General features: G+C 40.8%; 1 protein-coding gene across 2 annotated transcripts in view; it reads right to left on the bottom strand.

Annotated features, from left to right (window-relative positions):
• Nucleotides 1-7,434: 7,434 nt before the first annotated feature.
• Nucleotides 7,435-20,040, bottom strand: part of WNK4 (WNK lysine deficient protein kinase 4) — a 120,678-nt gene continuing 108,072 nt past the window's right edge. The window contains exons 16-21 of one of the 2 annotated variants that reach the window (XM_072111749.1): nucleotides 13,426-13,483; nucleotides 11,982-12,621; nucleotides 11,412-11,614; nucleotides 10,432-10,526; nucleotides 9,955-10,014; nucleotides 7,435-8,621 (exon numbers count right to left, since the gene is read on the bottom strand). In XM_072111749.1, coding sequence (XP_071967850.1) covers nucleotides 8,619-8,621; nucleotides 9,955-10,014; nucleotides 10,432-10,526; nucleotides 11,412-11,614; nucleotides 11,982-12,621; nucleotides 13,426-13,483 — 1,059 coding nt within the window. In that variant the 3' untranslated portion in view covers nucleotides 7,435-8,618. The remainder of the gene's footprint in view (nucleotides 8,622-9,954; nucleotides 10,015-10,431; nucleotides 10,527-11,411; nucleotides 11,615-11,981; nucleotides 12,622-13,425; nucleotides 13,484-20,040) is intronic. The other variant, XM_072111751.1, reaches the window with a different exon arrangement.

Here is a 20,040-nt window from a genome sequence, read left to right as displayed (position 1 = left end):
GTCCGACGATCCTGCGCATGCGCAGAACAGCAGGCCCGCGCCTGCGCGGTCACTGCTCCGAAGCCGGGGCTGCACAGGCGCGGGCCTGCTGTTCTGCTATCCTCACGTCCCATTGATCCACCTACCACCCGATATACCTTTATAGGTAGATTTGTGGTGGTAGGTTCCCTTTAAACTTCTAGAAACAAAGCTAAACACGTTCAAAGCAGCCAAACACATGGTAAACATTCAAAAACGCATGCAGATTTAAACGGACTGCAAACACATGGTTTACAACGGTCCAAGAACGCGACGTGTGGCAGCACCCTAACACCCAGCGTTTTTTTTTTTGTTTTTTTTTCGCTCTCCACCTTCAAAAATCTATAACTTTTTAATTTTTTGTGTACAGAACTGTGTAAGGGCTTATTTTCTGCGTGACAAATTTTAGTTCTCAGTGGTATTGATTATTCCTTGCCGTGTACTGTCAAGCTGGAAAAAAATTCCAAATGTGGTGAAATTGGCGAAGAAAAATACATTTGTGTCACGTTCTTGTGTGCTAAGTTTTATGACTTTCGCTGTGCGCTCCAAATGATATGTCTACTTCATTCTTTGGTTTGGGATGGTCACGGTGATACAAATTTTATATAGGTTTTATTGTGTTATAATACATTTAAAAAAAATGTGCCATCTTCTGATACAAATAACTTTTTCATACTATGGTGTACGGAGCTGTGTGATGAGTAATATTTTGCAAGATGAGCTGACGTTTTTATTGCTACCTTTTTGAGGACTGTACAACCATTTGATCACTTTTTATAAAATTTTTATGTGTAAAAGTAGCGTTTTGGACATTAGGGCGCTATTTTCTGTTATGAGGTTCACCGCCAGGAATAACCGTTTTTATATTTTGATAGATGGGGTATTTTGGGATTTGGCGATACCTAACGTGTTTGCGATTTTTAAGTTTTTATTGTTTCTTGGGAAAGGGGAGTGATTTTGATTTTCAGGGTTTTTTTAATTACTTTTGTTTTAGACCCTCTAGGGTACTTTAGCCCTAGATGGTGTGATCGTTCCTCCCATATACTGCAATACTTCTGTATTGTAGTATATGGCATTTTTGCACAGTGTTCATTACAATGTGTCAGTAATCTGCAGATGCCATGCAGTCTCAGGTCTTACAAACACCTGGGGCTGTAATGGCAACCGATCACCGCTCCCCGAAAACGTCATAGGGAGTGATAATCTCAACAAAAGTCTTTTATATGCCACCAGCGGCAATTGGATGGTATTAGCAGTGGGTGTTTGCTGCAATATGCACGTCTGCATGACGAGGGCTCATCCCATCAGTCCTCTTCATATAGTGTTAGCAGGTTTGCGCTGTACATGCACGGTGCAGTGTTAAAGGAAATCTACCATTTGAAAATGGTCATTCTGACCTAAACATACCTTTACATAGGTGTAGGTAAGCTGATGCTGCAGGTTGTCTTGTTTAGGCCCAGAAGTGAGAAGTGTCGTCCAAAAATAGATTTTATGCAATAGGTTAAAGCATAAACGTCATTAGTTATTTTTTAAAATTGTGTGTGTGTGTGTGTGGGGGGGGGCGGGGGGGGGGTGTGTGGTGAACATTTTTCAAATATATTTAATTAACGAATTCTGCTTACTTTGTAAAAAAAAATCAAGCTACTCCCTTGCAGAACAATGTGTATTCCAGCCTGTACTGTATAGTGATTGTCTATAGAGGCTGCATGATCTCTCCTCTAATCTCCCTGTGTGTGTATAAGCAGCTCTGAGATGGGAGGATTAACCCTTTCACTTTCAGCTTGTTCTTTGAAAATAAGGCTGGTAGTTAAGGGCCATATTGGAGCCTGTTTCTTTCGGCTCTGCTACATATTGGGGAATTAAGAACCCCATATTTTGTGCCTACCCAGTAGGGCGGGGCATAAACTGTAGGGCGGGCCGTATTCACAAGGTGAGTTTGAATTGTGTTGTCAAACGCAATCGGTAGGGGCTCGGTCCTTCTCCACTGAAACATATTTAACCGGTAACAAGCGGCATGTGTTTTGCATGTAAATCTCATGCATTTCAGTGGAAATGCATATGGGATGTGTCCAAGTCCCGTTGAGTTGTGTGTGAACGAGGCCTAAGAGACCTCAGGGGACATTTATTATGTCTTGTCCAACAGTCGTCTTTTTGTTGGTTTTCCGACCTGCACTTCAGTTTCTCCAAAAGAGGGACAAGCTGGAGTGTGAATGCCAAGGCTCCCTGTAATTACTATGGTCTCTATCAAATTATCTTAGTAAATCTGACATACCAGCATCTTCTGCCACACTGAAGAAAATGGGAGCGAGAATGGGCTTGCTGCAGGGAATGTAGGTAGATGAGTATTCATTTTTTGCATTTTACTAGATACTGGGTGCAGGTGCTAGGACTGCCTATGCACTGGGAGGGGGGCATATGCTGTGACTATATACTGGGGCAGGTGCAGGGCCTACCTACAGTGGGTAAAGAAAATATTCAGACCCCTTTAAATGTTTCATTGCAATCAATTGGTAAGATCAAAAAAGTTCTTTTTTTTGCTCATAAATGTACACTCTGCATCCCATCTTGACAGTAGAAATGTAGGTATTTTTGTTCATTTATCAAAAACAAAATACTGAAATATCACCTGGTCATAAGTATTCAGACGCTTTGCTGTGGCACTTGTATTTAACTCACATGCTGTCCATTTCCTTCTGATCCTCCTTGCGATGGTTTTAATCCTTCATTAGTTCAGCTGTGTTTAATTAAACTGATTGGACTTGATTTGAAAAGGCACATACCTGTCTATATGATTCTCATGCACTGTGAGGTCTTATGAGGTCTAAGGAACTGACCAAGGAGCTCAGAGACAGAATTGTGGCAAGGCACATATCTGACAAAGGTTACAAAAGAATTTCTGCAGCACTCAAGGTTCCTACGAGCAAAGTGGCCTGCATAATCCCTAAATAGAAGAAGTTTGGGACAACCACTACCGGCCCAGCTAGCTCCGTGGCCCTGCGTCTGGTCAGTGACGCGGCTCCCGGTACCGGTGTTCAGTGTGTAGCGCTGCTAAGCAGCAGCGCTGTATACACTGACGCTCAATGTACACTGCTGCTACTCGCAGAATGTGCTCAGGCAGGAGCAGGGACAAGCAGGTCATGTGTGTCCAGCGCTCCTTCCCCTCCTGCTAGCTGCGAGTTGGAGGAGGAGGGGCTCTGGATGCTAATGGAAAGCTAGATATGACGTCAGGTCATTATAAATGTCATAATTATATGAGAAGTATGAACTAAGCTCCACCCCTCCATAACCCCACCCCATATGACCAAAGCCCCGCCCCCAACGGACCATGGAAAACTAGTCTAGCTTAAAGCCGGTCCCTGGTGCAAAAAAGGTTGGGGACCTCTGTCCTAGACTATGAGAATTAACCCCTTAACGACATGGCCTTTTTTATTTTTTTCTTTTCTATTTTTCACTCCCCACCTCCAAAAATCTATAACTTTTTTATATTTACACGTAAAGAGCTGTGTGATGGCTTGCTTTCTGCGTAACAAATTGCACTTCATAGTGACAGAATTTAATATTCCCTGCCGTGTACTGGGAAGCGGGAAAAATGGTGAAAAAACTCATTTGCGCCGTTTTCTTGTGGGCTTGGATTTTCCAGCTTTCACTGTATGCCCCAAATGACATATCTATTTTACTCTTTGGATCGGTGCGATTACCAAGATACCAAATTTGTATAGGTTTTATGTTTTCATAAATTAACAAAAATTAAAACCTCCTATACAATTTTTTTTTTATTTTGCCATCTTTTGGGGCTAATAACTTTTTTATACTTTGGTGTAGGAGCTGTGGATGGTGTAATTTTTTTGTGACTTTTGATGATGTTTTCATTGCTACCATTTATAGGACTGTGAAACCTTTTGATTACTTTTTCTTGATTTTTTTATATTTTTCAAAATGGCAAAAAAGTTCAATTTTCGACTTCGGGCGTTATTTTCCTTTACGGGGTTGAGCGCAGTGAAAAACCGTTATTGTATTTTTATAGATTGGGCATTTTCGGCAATACCTAATGTGTTTATGTTTTTTACTGTTTATTTATATTTATAGCAATTCTAGGGAGGGGGTGATTTTAATTTTTAGGTTATTTTTATAATTTTTTTTTTTAAACTTTTTTTTACTTTTATTATTACTATTTTTCAGACTCCCTAGGGTACTTTAACCCTTGGTTGTCTGATTGATCCTCTCATATACTGCCATACTACAGTATGGCAGTATATGGGGATTTTCCTCCTCATTCATTACAATGTGCTGAGAGCACTTTGTAATGAATGGGTTAATACGAAGCAGCCTTGGGTCTTGGGAAGACCTGAGGCTGTCATGGCAACGGAACCATCTCCCCGATGACGTCACAGGGAGTGACGATCCTCGGCAAAATGGCGGCGCCCATTCCACGCCATCTTTTTTAAATAGCCTGCGATCGGTGCTAGCAGTGACAGCGGCCGCGGACTTGCTTATTCACATTGCCGGCCGACTGCACCGCACAGCACTGACAGCGGCGCAGCCGGCATTGTGAATAAGTAAGTCCGCAGCCGCTGTCAGTGCGGAGAGCCGGGAGTGATTACGTAATATATGCGATGCTGCCGGCTTCTCCTCCAGGTCCCCACTGAGAGGGGCGTGTTTTTATATTTATTGTTGTCCTGTGTTGATTGTGTTTCACTTTTTGTATAAATAATAAAATCTTTGTCGCTTTTTGCCCAGCCTTGTGTACACATCCTATCTTTTTCTTGCTTTGTTTGGATTGTATAGCCTTATTGGGATGCGTTGGCTCGTGTATATGTATAAACATAGGTAGTGCCTGTCCTTCATATTTTTTGTCTAGGGTGGGGCACATTTGGTGGATTTCTTTTTCGGGGTTGACAGGTCCCCCTATCTACTAGGGGGCATGTGTGGGAGCTAACTTTCTACTGGGGAGCAAGTGCTGGGCTACATAAAGTATACTGCAAAAAGTTCGACCTCCGGAAAAAGAACAGGGACAAAAAAGAAAAAACAGAGGAGCTACTGAACCGGCACTCTCCCACTATAGTAACCAATTCACACAGATAAAAAAGGTCAGTGCTCAACTCTTCTAAGTCACAATTCACATTCAGTAGGTAATCTCACCACCTTCCCTTCAGGTAGAAATTGAGGATCTCCTAGGTTTCTCCTGCCTTTTCCTCGTTCTCCTGAACACTGGATTCCAATGCACCCCTGAACCACTCCCGTGTCCGTGGTGCACTCTTAGTCCTGTGCCAGAAGATAAACGAACAAATAGTGCAGAATTCCAAGGTTCAAGAAGGATATTTTATTGTATATACTCACAAAGTGGAGTTAAAAAGCGCGCATGTAACAGTGTAAAAAACGCCAAACACCTCGCCCTCACTACGGAGTGCTGCTTCATCGTTTGCTACAACAGTATATATATGCATTGTTCGTGCATTTTGCACTTTATGTTTTGTGAACAAACCATTAATTATTAAATTAGGGGGTGCTGTTTATATAATAAATTGGGGGTGCTGTACTAGCTTTAATTAATTCCAGGATACAATATACCGTATATACTCGAGTATAAGCCAAGACCCCTCATTTTAAAGGGAACCTGTCACCAGGAGACCCCTTTTTAGCAACCCCTCCGTCCCCATAGAGCAGTGGTGGCGAACCTATGGCACGGGTGCCAGAGGTGGCACTCAGAGCCCTTTCAGTGGGCACCCAGGCCATCACCAGAGAGGACTCCAGGTCCTCCTGCATCGGCCCTGACAATTCTTCCTGTTTATGGGACCCTGGAGGGGTCATAAATGATCATCCAAATTTCTTTTATTTTCTGCTTTGTTGGTGTCCTCAGGGTACGGTTATGAATGAAAGATGTGACAGAGAAGGGAGTATAAATCACAAATAAAATTTCTGTGCTGGCACTTTGCGATAAATAAGTGGGTCTTGGTTGTAGTTTGGGCACTCAGTGTCTAAAAGGTTCGCCATCACTGCCATAGAGCATTGCACATACACTGCTAAACATTTTTTGTATGAAAAATCGGTTTTACAGAACAAAAGATATCTTATATATTACCTTTGAATTACATGTATTGTGTGACTGGTCTAGAAGCCCCCTGGGAGGAGCTAAAGAGGAGTAATTTCCCCCCAGCCTTGGGAAACCGCTCCCCCGTGTGTGAGATTTTCAAAAGTATACTCCCGCCCCTCACCCGCCCTTCTCCTTTATTCTTTAAAAAGGGGTCTCCTGGTGACAGGTTCCCTTTAACACAAAAAACTGTGAAAGCCTATTGACTAGAGTCATGCCTAGTATATACCCTGCCAACTCATACCCCCAGTTTATAGCCAGAAGCTCCTTGTTTCCAGTATATAGACAGCCAACTCATGCCCCAAGTATATAGCCAGAAGCTCCTTGTTTCCAGTATATAGACAGCCAACTCATGCCCCCAGTATACACCCAGCTTTTTACCCCTCAGTATATAGGTTACAGCCCCTGCCCCCTAGTATATAGCCTGCAGCACCTGCCTCCCCCAGCTTATACCCTGGAGTCCCGCCCCCCCCAGTTTATACCCTGCAGCCCTGCCCCCCAGTATATAGCCTACAGCCTGTGCCCCCCGGTTTATAGCCTACAGCCCCTGCCCTTCCAGTATGTAGCCTGCAAACCCTGCCCCTCCAGTATATAGCCTGCAGACCCTGCCCCTCTAGTATATTTCCTGCAGACCCTGCCCCTCCAGTATATTGCCTGCAGACCCTGCCCCTCCAGTATATAGCCTTCAGACCCCTACCCCCCCAGCTTTATAGCCTGCAGCCCCCCCCCCCCAGTTTATAGCTTGCAGCACCAGCCCCCCCTCCCCCCCAGTATATAGCCTGTAGGAAAATAAAAATGAGTGTCGGAAAGTGAGTACACATTTTGTTTTCTTTCTTGACTCCAGTATAAGCCAAGTTAGGGTTTTTCAGCACATATTTTGTGCTAAAAAAACTCGGCTTATACTCGAGTATATACAGTATATGAGAATTAATTTAGGAAGCACTTATATGTCATTTGTCATAATAGTATAAGATGGGAACTAAAGTATGGGGGGGGGGGAGCAAAAATCTTGTGAGTCTGAAGACCCAAAGTGGTTGCCCTTCCTATGAGAACTTATCCCATAGAGCTGTCAGATAAGTGTGTACGATCAGATGTAACATTCGTTCTGCTCTGAGCTGGATGGTGGATTATAATTACTATTTTGCAGCCTATTGGGCCCTGTGTGGGAGGGATCCACACTCCAACTGGTTTCATGAGGTTTATTTTCAGCTTCTGTCATCTGCAAATCCTCAGCGTTCTGCTTTTAGTGTGCTTTGTATTTCCATACACCGTTGGGTTTGTGTGCAATAAATGTGAATACCATGAAGAAAAAATGTTACATTTCATGACAATATTCCGAAAAATTCCTTTATTTCAGCATTAATAAGACAAGATAGGTGACTTGGGTGTTCATGAGAAAGTACAGAAATCATTTGTTACTGTAGGGATCTAGAATAAACCAGAAGCCTTAAAATAAAATGCCAACTCATACTTGGTTATTATACTTAGGTTTTACCAGCAGAAAAATTATCACAGATTTTGTTTGTGGAATTCCATGTTATATGGCTGCATTATCAGACCTCTGGATTATCGGATGCTGGATTAAAGGATTTTTTAAAACTATATACTATATAAAATTATATATATATATCTATAATCTATATCTCAGCAGATTGTTACCCAGTATCATTTCACATTATATTATACAGTGCTGCCCTCATAAGTTTGCAAGCCATTTACATTCAAGAACTTCTCCCATATATTCTTATGTTTGAGATTTAAAGTGACACAGATAACTGGTTCCTTAGAGACGTATCACGAGTATGAAGCGCTCATCTTTCTTTCGATCCTGTCAGTCATGAGGACCACAGTTCAGTACAGTTCCTCTTATTCACATTCATAGTGTGTTATCTACAAGTGTCATTCACATTTTCCACATTCAAGGATATCTAAATCTCATATTGTATTGCTATAGCTGTATAGATAATGCACATTCATTGTTGATAATTGTGACTTCAAGCTAAGGAAAAAAAAATTAAATGGCAAAAAGTGTTGGCAGGTGACTTTCCAGATTTCATCTCTGAAGAAGTCCAAAGTGCGTGGTCATGGAACTCACATTCTAAGAGAATAGAGAACATCGAACCAAAAGCCAACGACGTGTCCTAGTGCTGTTTCCGAGTGGTCCTCACAGTAGAAGCAGCGACATGAGTGAGAAACCTTGTTATGTCCTCGCGGAAACATGAACACAGAACAATAAGACGAGACATTTGACCTCAAGTACAAAATCCCAAGAAGCAGTCACTGAGGCAGCCATGGTCCATGACACCCAACTGTAGGGTGGTCTCCATCGAGGCAAGGCGCAGATCCTTTCACTATCGGTTCTCAGCCAATTCAGACGTTCCACCACAGCAATAAACATGTCTTGCCGGACGAGTCTCAACCACTGAGGCCACTTAGAAGAAAGCAACAAAGGTCTTCTGAGGTAGTCTAATTGTATCACTGCATCTTCAAGTTTTTCAGTGATTTCGAGACTTTACTGTGGGGAAAAAAGAATTAAACTTCAGTAAATGTAAGATTAGGCATTTCTGCTTATAGTAGTTAGTATGTTCCCTTTAAACACCAGGAACTATTCTAACAATGGGGGAGATTTATCAGAAGTGTCTGAGAGCAAAACTGTCCATGGCAACCAATCAGAGCTCAGTTTTCATTTTCCCACAGCTGTTTATAAAATGAACGATTAGCACTGATTGGTTTCCATGGACAATTAGAAAAGTTTTACCTCAGACACTTCTGATAAATCTCCCCATAAATGCTTATTTCGTCATCATGTTTTTTTAAATGAAATGTCTTTCTTTTTTTGTCTGTCTTTCCTGTCCTGGCCATGGTGTGCTCCAAAAAGTGTGACTTGTAGACTTTTGATGCATAATCATTAATAAATTCCCCCAGTGACTTCTATGGAAGAGTGTTGTGGGCAAGGTCTATGTTTGTAATATTAGTTCCTATATACAGGCGGTCCCCTACTTAAGGACACCCGACTTACAGACAACCCATAGTTACAGACAGACCCCTCTGCCCACTGTGACCTCTGGTGAAGCTCTCTGGATGCTTTAAAATAGTCCCAGACTGCAATAATCAGCTTAAAATTGTCTGCAATGAAGCTTTATTGATAATTCTTGGTCCTATTACAGCAAAAAAATTTGAAACTCCAATTGTCACTGGGGCAAAAAAAAAAAAATTGTCGGGAACTACAATGATAAAATATACAGTTTCGACTTACATACAAATTCAACTTAAGAACAAACCTACAGTCCCTATCTTGTATGTAACCCGGGGACTGCCTGTAGTTATGTATAGTTCCTTTTAGGTTATGTATATTACCATTGATTTTAATCCTGTCTGTGATTTTAGTGAGATTTGAAAAAAAAAAAAGTTATCTCTACATAAAAGGAAGTGTTATATAAGACAATTATAAAGCTCAACGCTTATATGTGGAGAAACAGGAATCCAGTGACTATACGGTGTTCAAATCATGATAAATTGTGTCCAGAAGTCACAATCTGATACATTTTAACCAGAGATGTGTGCTTAAAAAGCACCAAGGCCTGAAATCTACCATCAAATTCCAGCAAGATAAACCAGGGACACTTACTTATAGATACAGGCACAGTGACTGTGATAATCTTTTATATTTGCTATCCATCACATCCTTCCTTGTAAAATATACATTTAGAATTATTCTAATGAGTCTGAAGGGCTTTGGGAGCGTTACCAGTGCCCCTCAGTGCTGCAGATTCACAGACTGTTACAATGAGCAGAACATGTCACACTCTCCCCCTGTTCTCTCCCTCCACATTTTCATATTAATTTACCTTTACTTTCCCTTTATCGTCCTGATCACATCCATCACTGTGAATCCCCCCAGTAGTTACCTGAAACAGACAGAAATGCACTTAATATTTAAAAACTTTTTATCTAAAACATTGCTTATGCCTATGACTTTTGGTGGTAAATTGGTGTATTTTCGTCTATTTACTGTACTATCTTCATCCAGTAATTGGGTGGGAGAATATTGTAGAACATAAGTAATTTAGGACATACAGGTACCCTGCATACAATTGTAGTTGTGGTCCTGAGACAGAACTGATAATAATCATTGATCATGTTTGCCTGACATAACTAGACTTCTAGGTTAGGCACATTGAAAGTAGGTACTGTGGCCTAGAGAGAGAATTGAGCGCAGAGGTGAAAGCTGGGATGACCTATTTTGCCCGAAAGATGATCAAAACTGCTTATATCATACATATCCAATTTTCTTATCCACTTTTACTCTTTAGTTACGAACTTACCATTCTTGTCACATCCCCTGTAAATGTAACCCCTTTGTTTGGACGTGGATCCTGTGACCCCGTACTGCTTCCTCCAAGTGAATTCTTTCTTATTCCTGTAATATAATAAAAAGAATTATTATAATAAATGAACACATGAACAAAGTATCCTACAGCATAAAATGATAAAGCTTGTGTTTGTTTTAGCTTCTACCAGTTAAATTAATATAGCAGACTCCCAGAGACTAGACATTTGTGGATAGGGGATAAAAAAAAACCCATTAAAGGGAACCTGTCATCAGCAATTGGCCTAATATCCACTACCAGTATATTGTCAAGCAGCGTAACACCTTTGAGTTATTGTTTCTTTCATGGCCCAGTGTGGTGGCATCAACTAGAAAATCAACTTTGAAGTGAGATGTAAATTAGTTGTATAAAATCAAGGAGGTGGAGAGTTTAACACTGAGGTCAAGGTGGGAGCTCATGCATCAGACTTCAGGAGATCTGGTCAGTGATGTCTCTGGATGCTGGACCATCAATTAGAGTGAAGGGGCTTTCTGCAGACGAGAGACCTTGACATAAGTGTTAAAATCTCCACCTCTTTGACTTTATACAACCATTTAAATTTCACTTCAAAGTTGATTTTCTGGATGAGGACACCACACTGGCTCATGAAAAAACTCAATCTGGAAGGTGTTTAGCTGCGTAGAAACATACTGGTAGTGGTTTATTAGGTCAATTTCTGATGACAGGTTCCCTTTAAGGTGCCTCAAAAAGTCATGGCAAGATTACTACCTGCAGCATCATGTGACTTGATCATATTTTGATATTAAGCTTTATAACTTTGCTCCATATACTTATTCTGGTATGTATATAATATCTCATGATAACTATATGAACAATGACTTGTTATCATGCTCTTACATGGTCTATTGAGTATAGTAGTAGCATTCCAAAACTGAAACATGTAGTCTTCATTAATAGAAAATCTGAGATCTTACCAGTTGCTGGGAGAAGTTCTAATCTCTGCAAACTGTTTCTCCTTGATGGGTTGAAGCTGCCCTTAGAGAGTCGCCTCTGTCGGCTGGAGAGCATAGCTGCTGGAGAGACAATTCCTGGCGGAGGCACTTTTCCCATCCGGTAATACAGCTCCTCAATCTCTTTCTTCTGCAGAGCTTGTAATAGCTGCACTTCAGACATGTGCCTACAGGGCAGAGAATTAAGGATTTCACATTATAGTCACGATAGTTCTCTTATTTGCATACAAAGGGGAAGACTTATCAATATCATTCAGAAATAATTCTGACAAAGTTTAAATAAACATTTAAAGTTTATTATGTCATAAATAAATAGAGCAGGTGATAATAGTAAACTTTCTAATATACGTCATTAAGTAAAGTAGTGTCTTTTTCTGCTTCTTTCTCCTGCAGTGAGTAGTTGATTTCTAGTCATGGTTTTCCATAAAACATCTCACAACTGGGCCAATCCACCAGTAAATGTGACAAATATATAAAAACATCACAGCCCTTTTGGACAGTAGTGGAACCTGATTTTTCCCCCCCGAAACTTACTTCTGTCTGAGTTGCTGAAGCTCCTCGAATATTTCCTCATCTTCACTCTCGGTATCATCACTGCTGAGATAGGAGATACCTCTGGTGTAGTGGAGCCACACCTGAACTGTGGAGATCTGCTGAGGGGTCTTCTCTGTGTTCTCATCCCCACTAGAAGACCTGTTGTCTACATCCTTCCCATCACACACAGCTATTACACTGCTGCTGTCCACAGAGTTTTCTCCATTCATAATACTGCCGTTTTGGTTAAGGCTTTCATTGATGGAATTATCTTGGCAGCCATCTTCTGTTACGGTGTTGTTGTTGAGGACACAGGCACATACGTCTTCCATATCTGCATCACAACAATCCCCTGGATTCTGTCTGCAGGTCTCAGTTTCGGAGCAACTGACTGGCTTGCCCCATGCGACTGTGTCCATGTTACCATTGGGGGTAAGTATCTCAGGGTCGGAGAAATTTTCCTCTGTGTCCTTATCGGTGCTGAAGTCTGTATCAGAGGAAGCAGTCTCGTACTGCTCAGGGGTAGTGTCTGAGGTCTGGGATACCTCAGGGCTGCTGTTTAGGTTCCATGCTGCGTCACTTTCTGCAGTGTCTTTCGTAGTAGTTACTTGAAACCTTCCTACAACCTTTGGCTTGGCCTCTGTGAAGGGACCAAATGCAAAAATTATGTTTAGACACTGTAATTATTATTTTATGATCAGAGAAGGACAAAAATATGTTACTATTATGAGCTGGATAACATCGGGCAAGGGCTCACATACACAACCATGTTCAGCTGTTCCATATTTCTAGGACTGGCCACATCAGGGTATGCGGATATATCACAATTGGCAGGGGCGTAACTTGAGGGGGTGCAGAGGTTGCGGTCGCACCAGGGCCCAAGAGGTTTAAGGGGCCCTTATGGTGTCACTTTCCCATATGAGAAGACTATTACTATAACCCTACATTATAGTCGGGGGCCTGGCACAGACTTTGCACTGGGGCCCATCAGCTTCTAGTTACGCCACTGACAATTGGGAAAATTAGGCTGTTATAATGGAGCTTTGTCATATATGGGAATGATGGTGTCACAATGGGACAGTGTGATGTCATATTCCTGATTGTGATGCCATAAATGGGAATGATAGTGTCACAACTTGGTTTTTTGATGTCACAATCCAGACTTATGATGTCACAATGAACTGAAAGTGCTTAGTTTTCTATACGGCTGTGAGTTCTAACCTCACATTTGTCATAAAACTCTGTACGCAGAGCATTGTTCAAGTGTTGGACAACTCAAAGCATCATGGAAAACTATGACGTTATGAGATTAGCTCTCGTCAGTCTAAAAAATGTGGCCAAAATGCAGAATCCTATCATGCAACACAGATGTGATGAGACCCCCAAGCCATAGTTGATTTTTAATGTCCTGTAATTCAAATTCTTGAAATCATTGAATACTTACCATTAGAGGTGGTACTTGGCACGGGATTCAATGGGGATACAGGTGAAAGAGGTTGTATCTGGAAAAAAGGCAATTCAATAAGTATCAGGAATTTTTGTGTTACGGTTATATCGATGCTTGACATTGAACAGAGATAAACTATCATAAAAAGTAATAGATGATTAATTGCATTCATTACATGTTCTTGCATTTCCCAATTGGGCCACAAGATGTCAGCAGTGTGTCAGAGGTTTCTTTCCTGACAACCCTAGAATTTAAAGGGCTTGTCTGCTCTAGATAATCCGGTTCTGTTAAACTATACACTGGATCAAAAGCTGATTACAGGCTTCCTGCCGCTGAGACCCCAGCGATAGCGATCTAATGTAGTGTATATGAGAGCATGGTATGGTTCAATTTCCATCACTTTTATTACCCGCTCCTCCAGTATAGATCCTCTCTATTCTGGCTAATAAATAAGATTCTGAAATCTATCCAATTTCCAGTTCAGGGGGTTGGTCACTTTACATCATGTTTTTGTAATGTGTGTGTAAGTGCAGGGGGCAGGATATTCGTTAATTTATAAATATACATCTAGTAATAGTTCTGCACTGCTTTCTTGATATGTGAAGTGAAGCCTCCTGTCTTTTACCTCATCAGCCAAACATTCATGTCCATAACATGGCTGCAGATGGAGGATCATGTGATCTCTAAATGTCCATGAGCTATAGCCCCTGTCTGGACCTTAAACTTATATTCCTGAAACTATTATAAAGTCCTGGCAGGGCGATTGCTTGTAGTTAGCGATCACATGACCCTCCATCTCAGGCCATTATATGGACAGCAATATCTGGCCGATGAGGTAAAAGACAGGGGGCTTCACTTTACATATCAGGAAAGCAGAAGTATTCCCCCCCCCCCCCCAACACTTACACACACATTACACAAAAGATGAGGTTAAGTGGACAACCCCCAACCCCTTTAAGACACTTCAGCGACACCTGAAATCTGTACACACCTTTATTCCACCTTCTAGTTGGGGCAATATGGAAGTTCAAAGGAAATACCAGTATACACTTATTGTGGAGATTTATCAGAAGTGTCTGAGGTAAAACTGTTCTAGTTGCCCATGGAAACTCAGAGCTGCCCAGAGCTCAGCTTTAATTTTATAAACAAAAAATAAAAGCTGAGCTCTGATTGGTTGCCATGGGCAACTAGAACAGTTTTACCTCAGACACTTCTGATAAATCTCCCCAATAAGTGTATATTGGAATTTGGGGACATGAAGACACTCCTGATAAATCTCCCCCATTATGTACAAGATAGGCAAATCAAAATTTGTGTTCACCCCACTACTTCCATCAATGAGACCATAGTGAGAAGATACTATTCAAGGGAGTTTACTAGCCCCCAAATCATATCACAAGATTATAAGATTTCCAGATATAACTCCCAGATTTAGAAATGTATTGTTTCTGAGAAAATGCTATTTGTATCTTCATGTAAATTAGGTTTTTCGGTGCACTAGGGGAGTGGCTGGACCTGCTGGTGCACTTGTCTTCTTTCTACACATTAGAAATTTTAGAAAGGGGTTGCACCAGCAGCCATGTACCAAGAACCTAAATGGAACCTAGATAGAAGACCTAGATAGAAATGGAATTTTCTCTGAAATGACAGATAAGAAACCTGACAGATTACTAAGTGCTCTACATAGGGCTGTTATACTATCTTTATACTAGTAATCACAGTAAAAGTCGTAATCATTTTGCCATAGTAAATAATATTCCTATATTTTGCTATTTTTCCTGCGTAAAGTTTCAGTCATGTTAGAATCAGTCATTGTTGTCTCATCAGGGGTGCACTCGCCTCTCATTACACATCCTCTGGGTACAGACGACATTAGGTGGAGAGAATAGATGTCATTTATCACTAAAACTCTGAAGCAATTCAACTTATTTTCCACCTGTGTGGCCTCAAGCTATCAGTTTGTTAGGGAGCTGCGAAAACTCTAGATAACACCAATTTTATGTAATCCGTGTGATGACAGGTCTTTGTGTTTCGGTCTGCATGGCTTTATATTTTTCTTTAATAACTCTCCAAGGTTTCCAGTGTATTATGATCCAGATAATGTCATCATCATCATCATCAATTTCCCATGCACTCTGCTATCTTTTAGATTTCTTTAAAGAAACCTGTCACCGTTAAATAGCGGCCCAATTTTCTGTCTGTGTATAGTATAGTGTATAGGGCATGTGTTATATGCAGGCAACGTGTAATAGAGCGAGATGAGATGTGAAAATTGTATATATTCTCTTTTTTTCAGGCAGAATGTTATAGAGCAAGATGTGAGCAGATCGTACATAGTGTCCTATCTGCAGACAGCATGTCATAGACCAGGAGGAGCTGGGCAGATTGTACATAGTGTCCTATCTGCAGACAGCATTTTATAGAGCAGGAGGAGCTGAGCAGATTGCACATAGTGTCATATCTTCAGGTAGCATGTTATAGAGCAGGAGGAACTAAGCAGATTGTATGTAGTGTCCTATCAGCAGGGAGCATGTTATAGAGCAGGAAGAGTTGAGCCGATTACACATAGTCTACTATTTGCAAGCAGCATGTTAAAGAGCAGGATGACCTAAGCATATTTTTTTTTTAAAAATTTGTCTCGTTGTGCACAGTGCACGACACAAAACTGGCGCAAACACTTTATAAATACAAAGACGTTCTTTTCAGTGCAAAGTCAAAACTGGCGCAGCCAGAATAATAGATCTTGCCCAATGAATCTTTCTTTACAGAGCTATAAAACAATCTGCTCAGCTCCTCCTGCTCTATAGTAGGCCGCCTTCAGGTTACATAGCATTTTTATGATGGCAGATTCCCCTTTAATCAAAATCCACAGTTTTTTTTATCTTGTACTTAGCCTAAGCATCAATTTATGCAAAAAAGGCACAGCGTTCTGAATTTTTATGAGCTCACAGCAATCAGACCATGCCCAAGTGGTCCTTGAACACACTAATGCATTCTGCCCTCCATTTTCATAAGAGCCGTCCCATGCAAGTAACATCGTCTACAAATATAACAATGGAAAAGTACTGCAGAAACTAAGCTCTTTCAGAACAAAAGTCCTCCAAAATGGAAGTTGCTGCTACAATGGATATGTTGATTTCTTGGTAGACTAGTAGGTCCGCTTTGCTCCAGCTTCTTTGATTCCCACATGCTTGTTCATTTTCTCCATCTATCTCCACATTTCCTCCTCCACCTTTTACTACCCCAAATCCACTTCCCCAAGTTTATTGAGATGAAAGCTGAACACACATTTTTTTTATAAATTTATAAGCTTGCCTGGTATCCAGGGATATCTATAGCAAGGTGGGGGAGGGGATTTGTGGCCTCTTCGGGGCTAAATCCGTCAGCTCCTCCCCATGCCTTCTCAGCATTCAACAGTAATGTCATGCAATCATCATTGGTCCTTTAGCCTCCTAACATTAGAAAACTGTATCCCATACATATATCTGATCACATGAAATCACAGCATGCCTCCATGGTGGATGGGGAGAAGTAGACGTCCATGGAGACATGCTGGGATTTCATGTGATGAGATATATACGCATAGGGTACAGCTTGCGACTATTAGGAGGCTAAAGGACCTTAGATGATGTCACGCAAGTCACATGACATTACTAAATGCTGAGAAGGCATGGGGAGGAGCTGCTGGATTTAGCCTGAGGAGGCTACACCCTCTGGCTTGCTATAGATATCCCTGGATACCAGGCAAGATTATAAATGTAATTTTATGGGGATCTGAGGGAAACATATTTTAGCTAAAAGAAGGATGTCAGTCAATAGGGCTCATATGGCAAACTTTACTGTACTCCAGGTTTCATATCACCCATGGCTTGTATGTGGATGCCCCGCAATTCAGATCCAATCCATGAAGTCATTCAGTGAGTGTCTTCTTCAGAGCCAAACTATTTTGTTCTTTCACATGTTAGAAATTTTACCAAATGACCTAAAATGTCCTGGTTACCATAAATACTTGAAGGAGGCATAAAGTTCCATAAAACTTCTTCACATCAGAAATAAGGAAGTACATCATGGTTGGACCTACATGTTTGGAACCTCCTATGGGTTCTTACTCATAGTAGTAGTACTTCCTTATTTTTAAAAAGGAAGAAATACATTTTTTGAGTAAACATGTTCTGAATGAACTCCATCATGTATTCAGTGATCTCCTTTGTCGACAATCTAATGCAACAGGAGGAAAGATCTGATGCAATCTGAACAAAAGATTCCACGCCAAGTCTATAAGTTGTCCGCTGACTGTTACACATATTTTGGTACGATTCTGGACACCATGTTGAAAGTCACTGGGTTCTTTAGATTGATCTATTCTTCAACATTTCTCTATGGAGATTGAATAGATATGTATCTCATTTTCTGTCCATTCGGGGGCCAAGACACTGCTGCTGACGTCTGGCCATGCGGTGTATGATAAACAACTAGCTTTGTGCACTACCAGGTCGCACTTAGCTGTGAATAGATTCTTAGGGTATGTTCACATATGTTGACATTTTTTTGGGTGGGTTAAACACTTCAAGGTTTATTTCTACGTAAAAAAAAATCAGTAAAGATGATGATGCGGAAAAAAAATAAATAAAAAAATAAAACAAGCATTTTACACACCAAAGTATGTGTCTTTTAATGACGTGTGAACATAGCCTTAGGGGCATTGCTCCATCGTATTAAAAAAAACATGCAAATTCTCTCTACCAAAAGAAGGACCACTACGCCACCTATTGGAGAAGTATCGGATGCCGACTTACAGGGTAATAGGTGACACACTAGTGAGACAGTTTTCTAGTGACAGAGGTAATTTGCACATATATAGATAACAAAGTCCATTAACGCCATTCTAAATGTAACACAAACATCACAAACATCTTTGTTCTAGATTTTATTCATAAAATGATTTATCCAAAAAGTAAAAACAACTGAGAGATGAGAATGTACTTTATCCATACTGTCCAATGTATGTCACAATGTCATTCAATCCATTAATAGTGTATACGGTTAAGCTCCTGTGTCACATGTATGATGAGTGGGCTCCCATATGTCTCACTGCATACATAATATCCATCTGTCCTAGCCTGAGTACATTTTGGTTATTGGCTTAGTGAGAGGTAAGCAGCTGCCAGTTACCAATTTTCATTGTACCAGTTTTCACTATTGCCCACTTATCATTCAGTAACAAAGGATATGCATAACCAGACACATGCAAGTGGGCCTTCCCTGCCCTTGAGAGCTTACAATCTAAAAATTCAACCAGAAACGGCTTACTTTTAAGATCTAAACTGATCAAATAGTCTTGGAAAAGCTCAAAGAATAATATTAGCATAAATTTTTCTCTCTTACGTCATATATTTTATTTACAATGTGTTCAGACTTTTCTCTGAATATTGTTGCATTCTGTGGGCTTAGGGGTCCAATGGGTGGTCCTAGTGACTGTATATCTGTATTTGGAATGGCTGTAGGAACACCCACTAGACTCCTAAATTCACAATAAGCAGAGATTAAAGTGACATGTGTGGACAAAGCCTAAGAATAAGATAAACAAGGTGCAGTAATGCTGATATTTTAGGGGCCATCAAAATACAAATTGGAGTATGATGACTCCAATTTTACCAATATATTTCACACCCAATACAAAGCAATCCCATTCATAGGCTTATTAAAACCATCTCATCCTTAATAGTAGAGAACTATATATTGGGATCTCATCTGGGTCTAAGAAAAGAAAAAGACTGAATAAATTCATGCAAAGCATAAAAATGGGCCCGACTGGAACCAAGACCCCAAGGGTCCCTACATATCAATAAAGCAGCCTCTACAGTATATACATCCTTGATAATAAAGCCATTATAGTTAAAGTGCAGTCAGTGAATAGAAAATCTGTTACATATTTCAATCCGAGAGATGTCTTAAGAGTCAACTCTACAAATATCCTGGCAAAGATATCTACACACATGCATAGGGACATTGGTGGATACAGTTTACTTAACCTAACAACAAACTTTGCAGGTATCAGTAGTCCGTTGTGTTTTCTAGCAGCTCTCATCCCTCCGCTCTTTATCTAGAGCTTACTGTCTTATCAGAACTGCTGAGTGGAGACCTAGCTCCTCAGACTCACTGCTCCCTCTGCAGAGAGCTTCCATGTAATCTGACACGTCAATAAGCTTTTGCAGAAAAGTAGACTAAAAGGAAGGAAGCTGATAAGAGCCAAAGTAGAAGGAGAAGGAAGCACTTTTCTCCGATAAGTTATATTTCAAAATAACTTGTGTTGCCTTGTACTATAAGTTAAAGGAAACCTACCATTTAGAATGAAAGGGGTAAGCTGTAAGTACCGAGCACCAGCTCAGGGTGAGCTGGTGCCGGTACTTACTGTTGTTAATGTTATAAACCGCGGTATTGCGGTTTTAACAGTTTTTAAACTTTAGAACAGGAGAGGCTTCGGGCTGCGCGCGACTGTGCACGCGCAACATCTCCGCTATTTCCAATGTAGGCGCGCGCACGATCGTGCGCATGCAGCACCGAAGCCTGTTCTGGTCTAGAGTTTAAAAAGTGTTAAAACCGCGATACCGC

This window comes from Engystomops pustulosus, chromosome 6 (assembly GCF_040894005.1).
Source record: "Engystomops pustulosus chromosome 6, aEngPut4.maternal, whole genome shotgun sequence".
Lineage (NCBI taxonomy): Eukaryota > Metazoa > Chordata > Amphibia > Anura > Leptodactylidae > Engystomops > Engystomops pustulosus.
The sequence above is the reverse complement of the archived record's forward strand: the minus strand, read 5'-3'. Positions and strand labels throughout refer to the sequence as shown.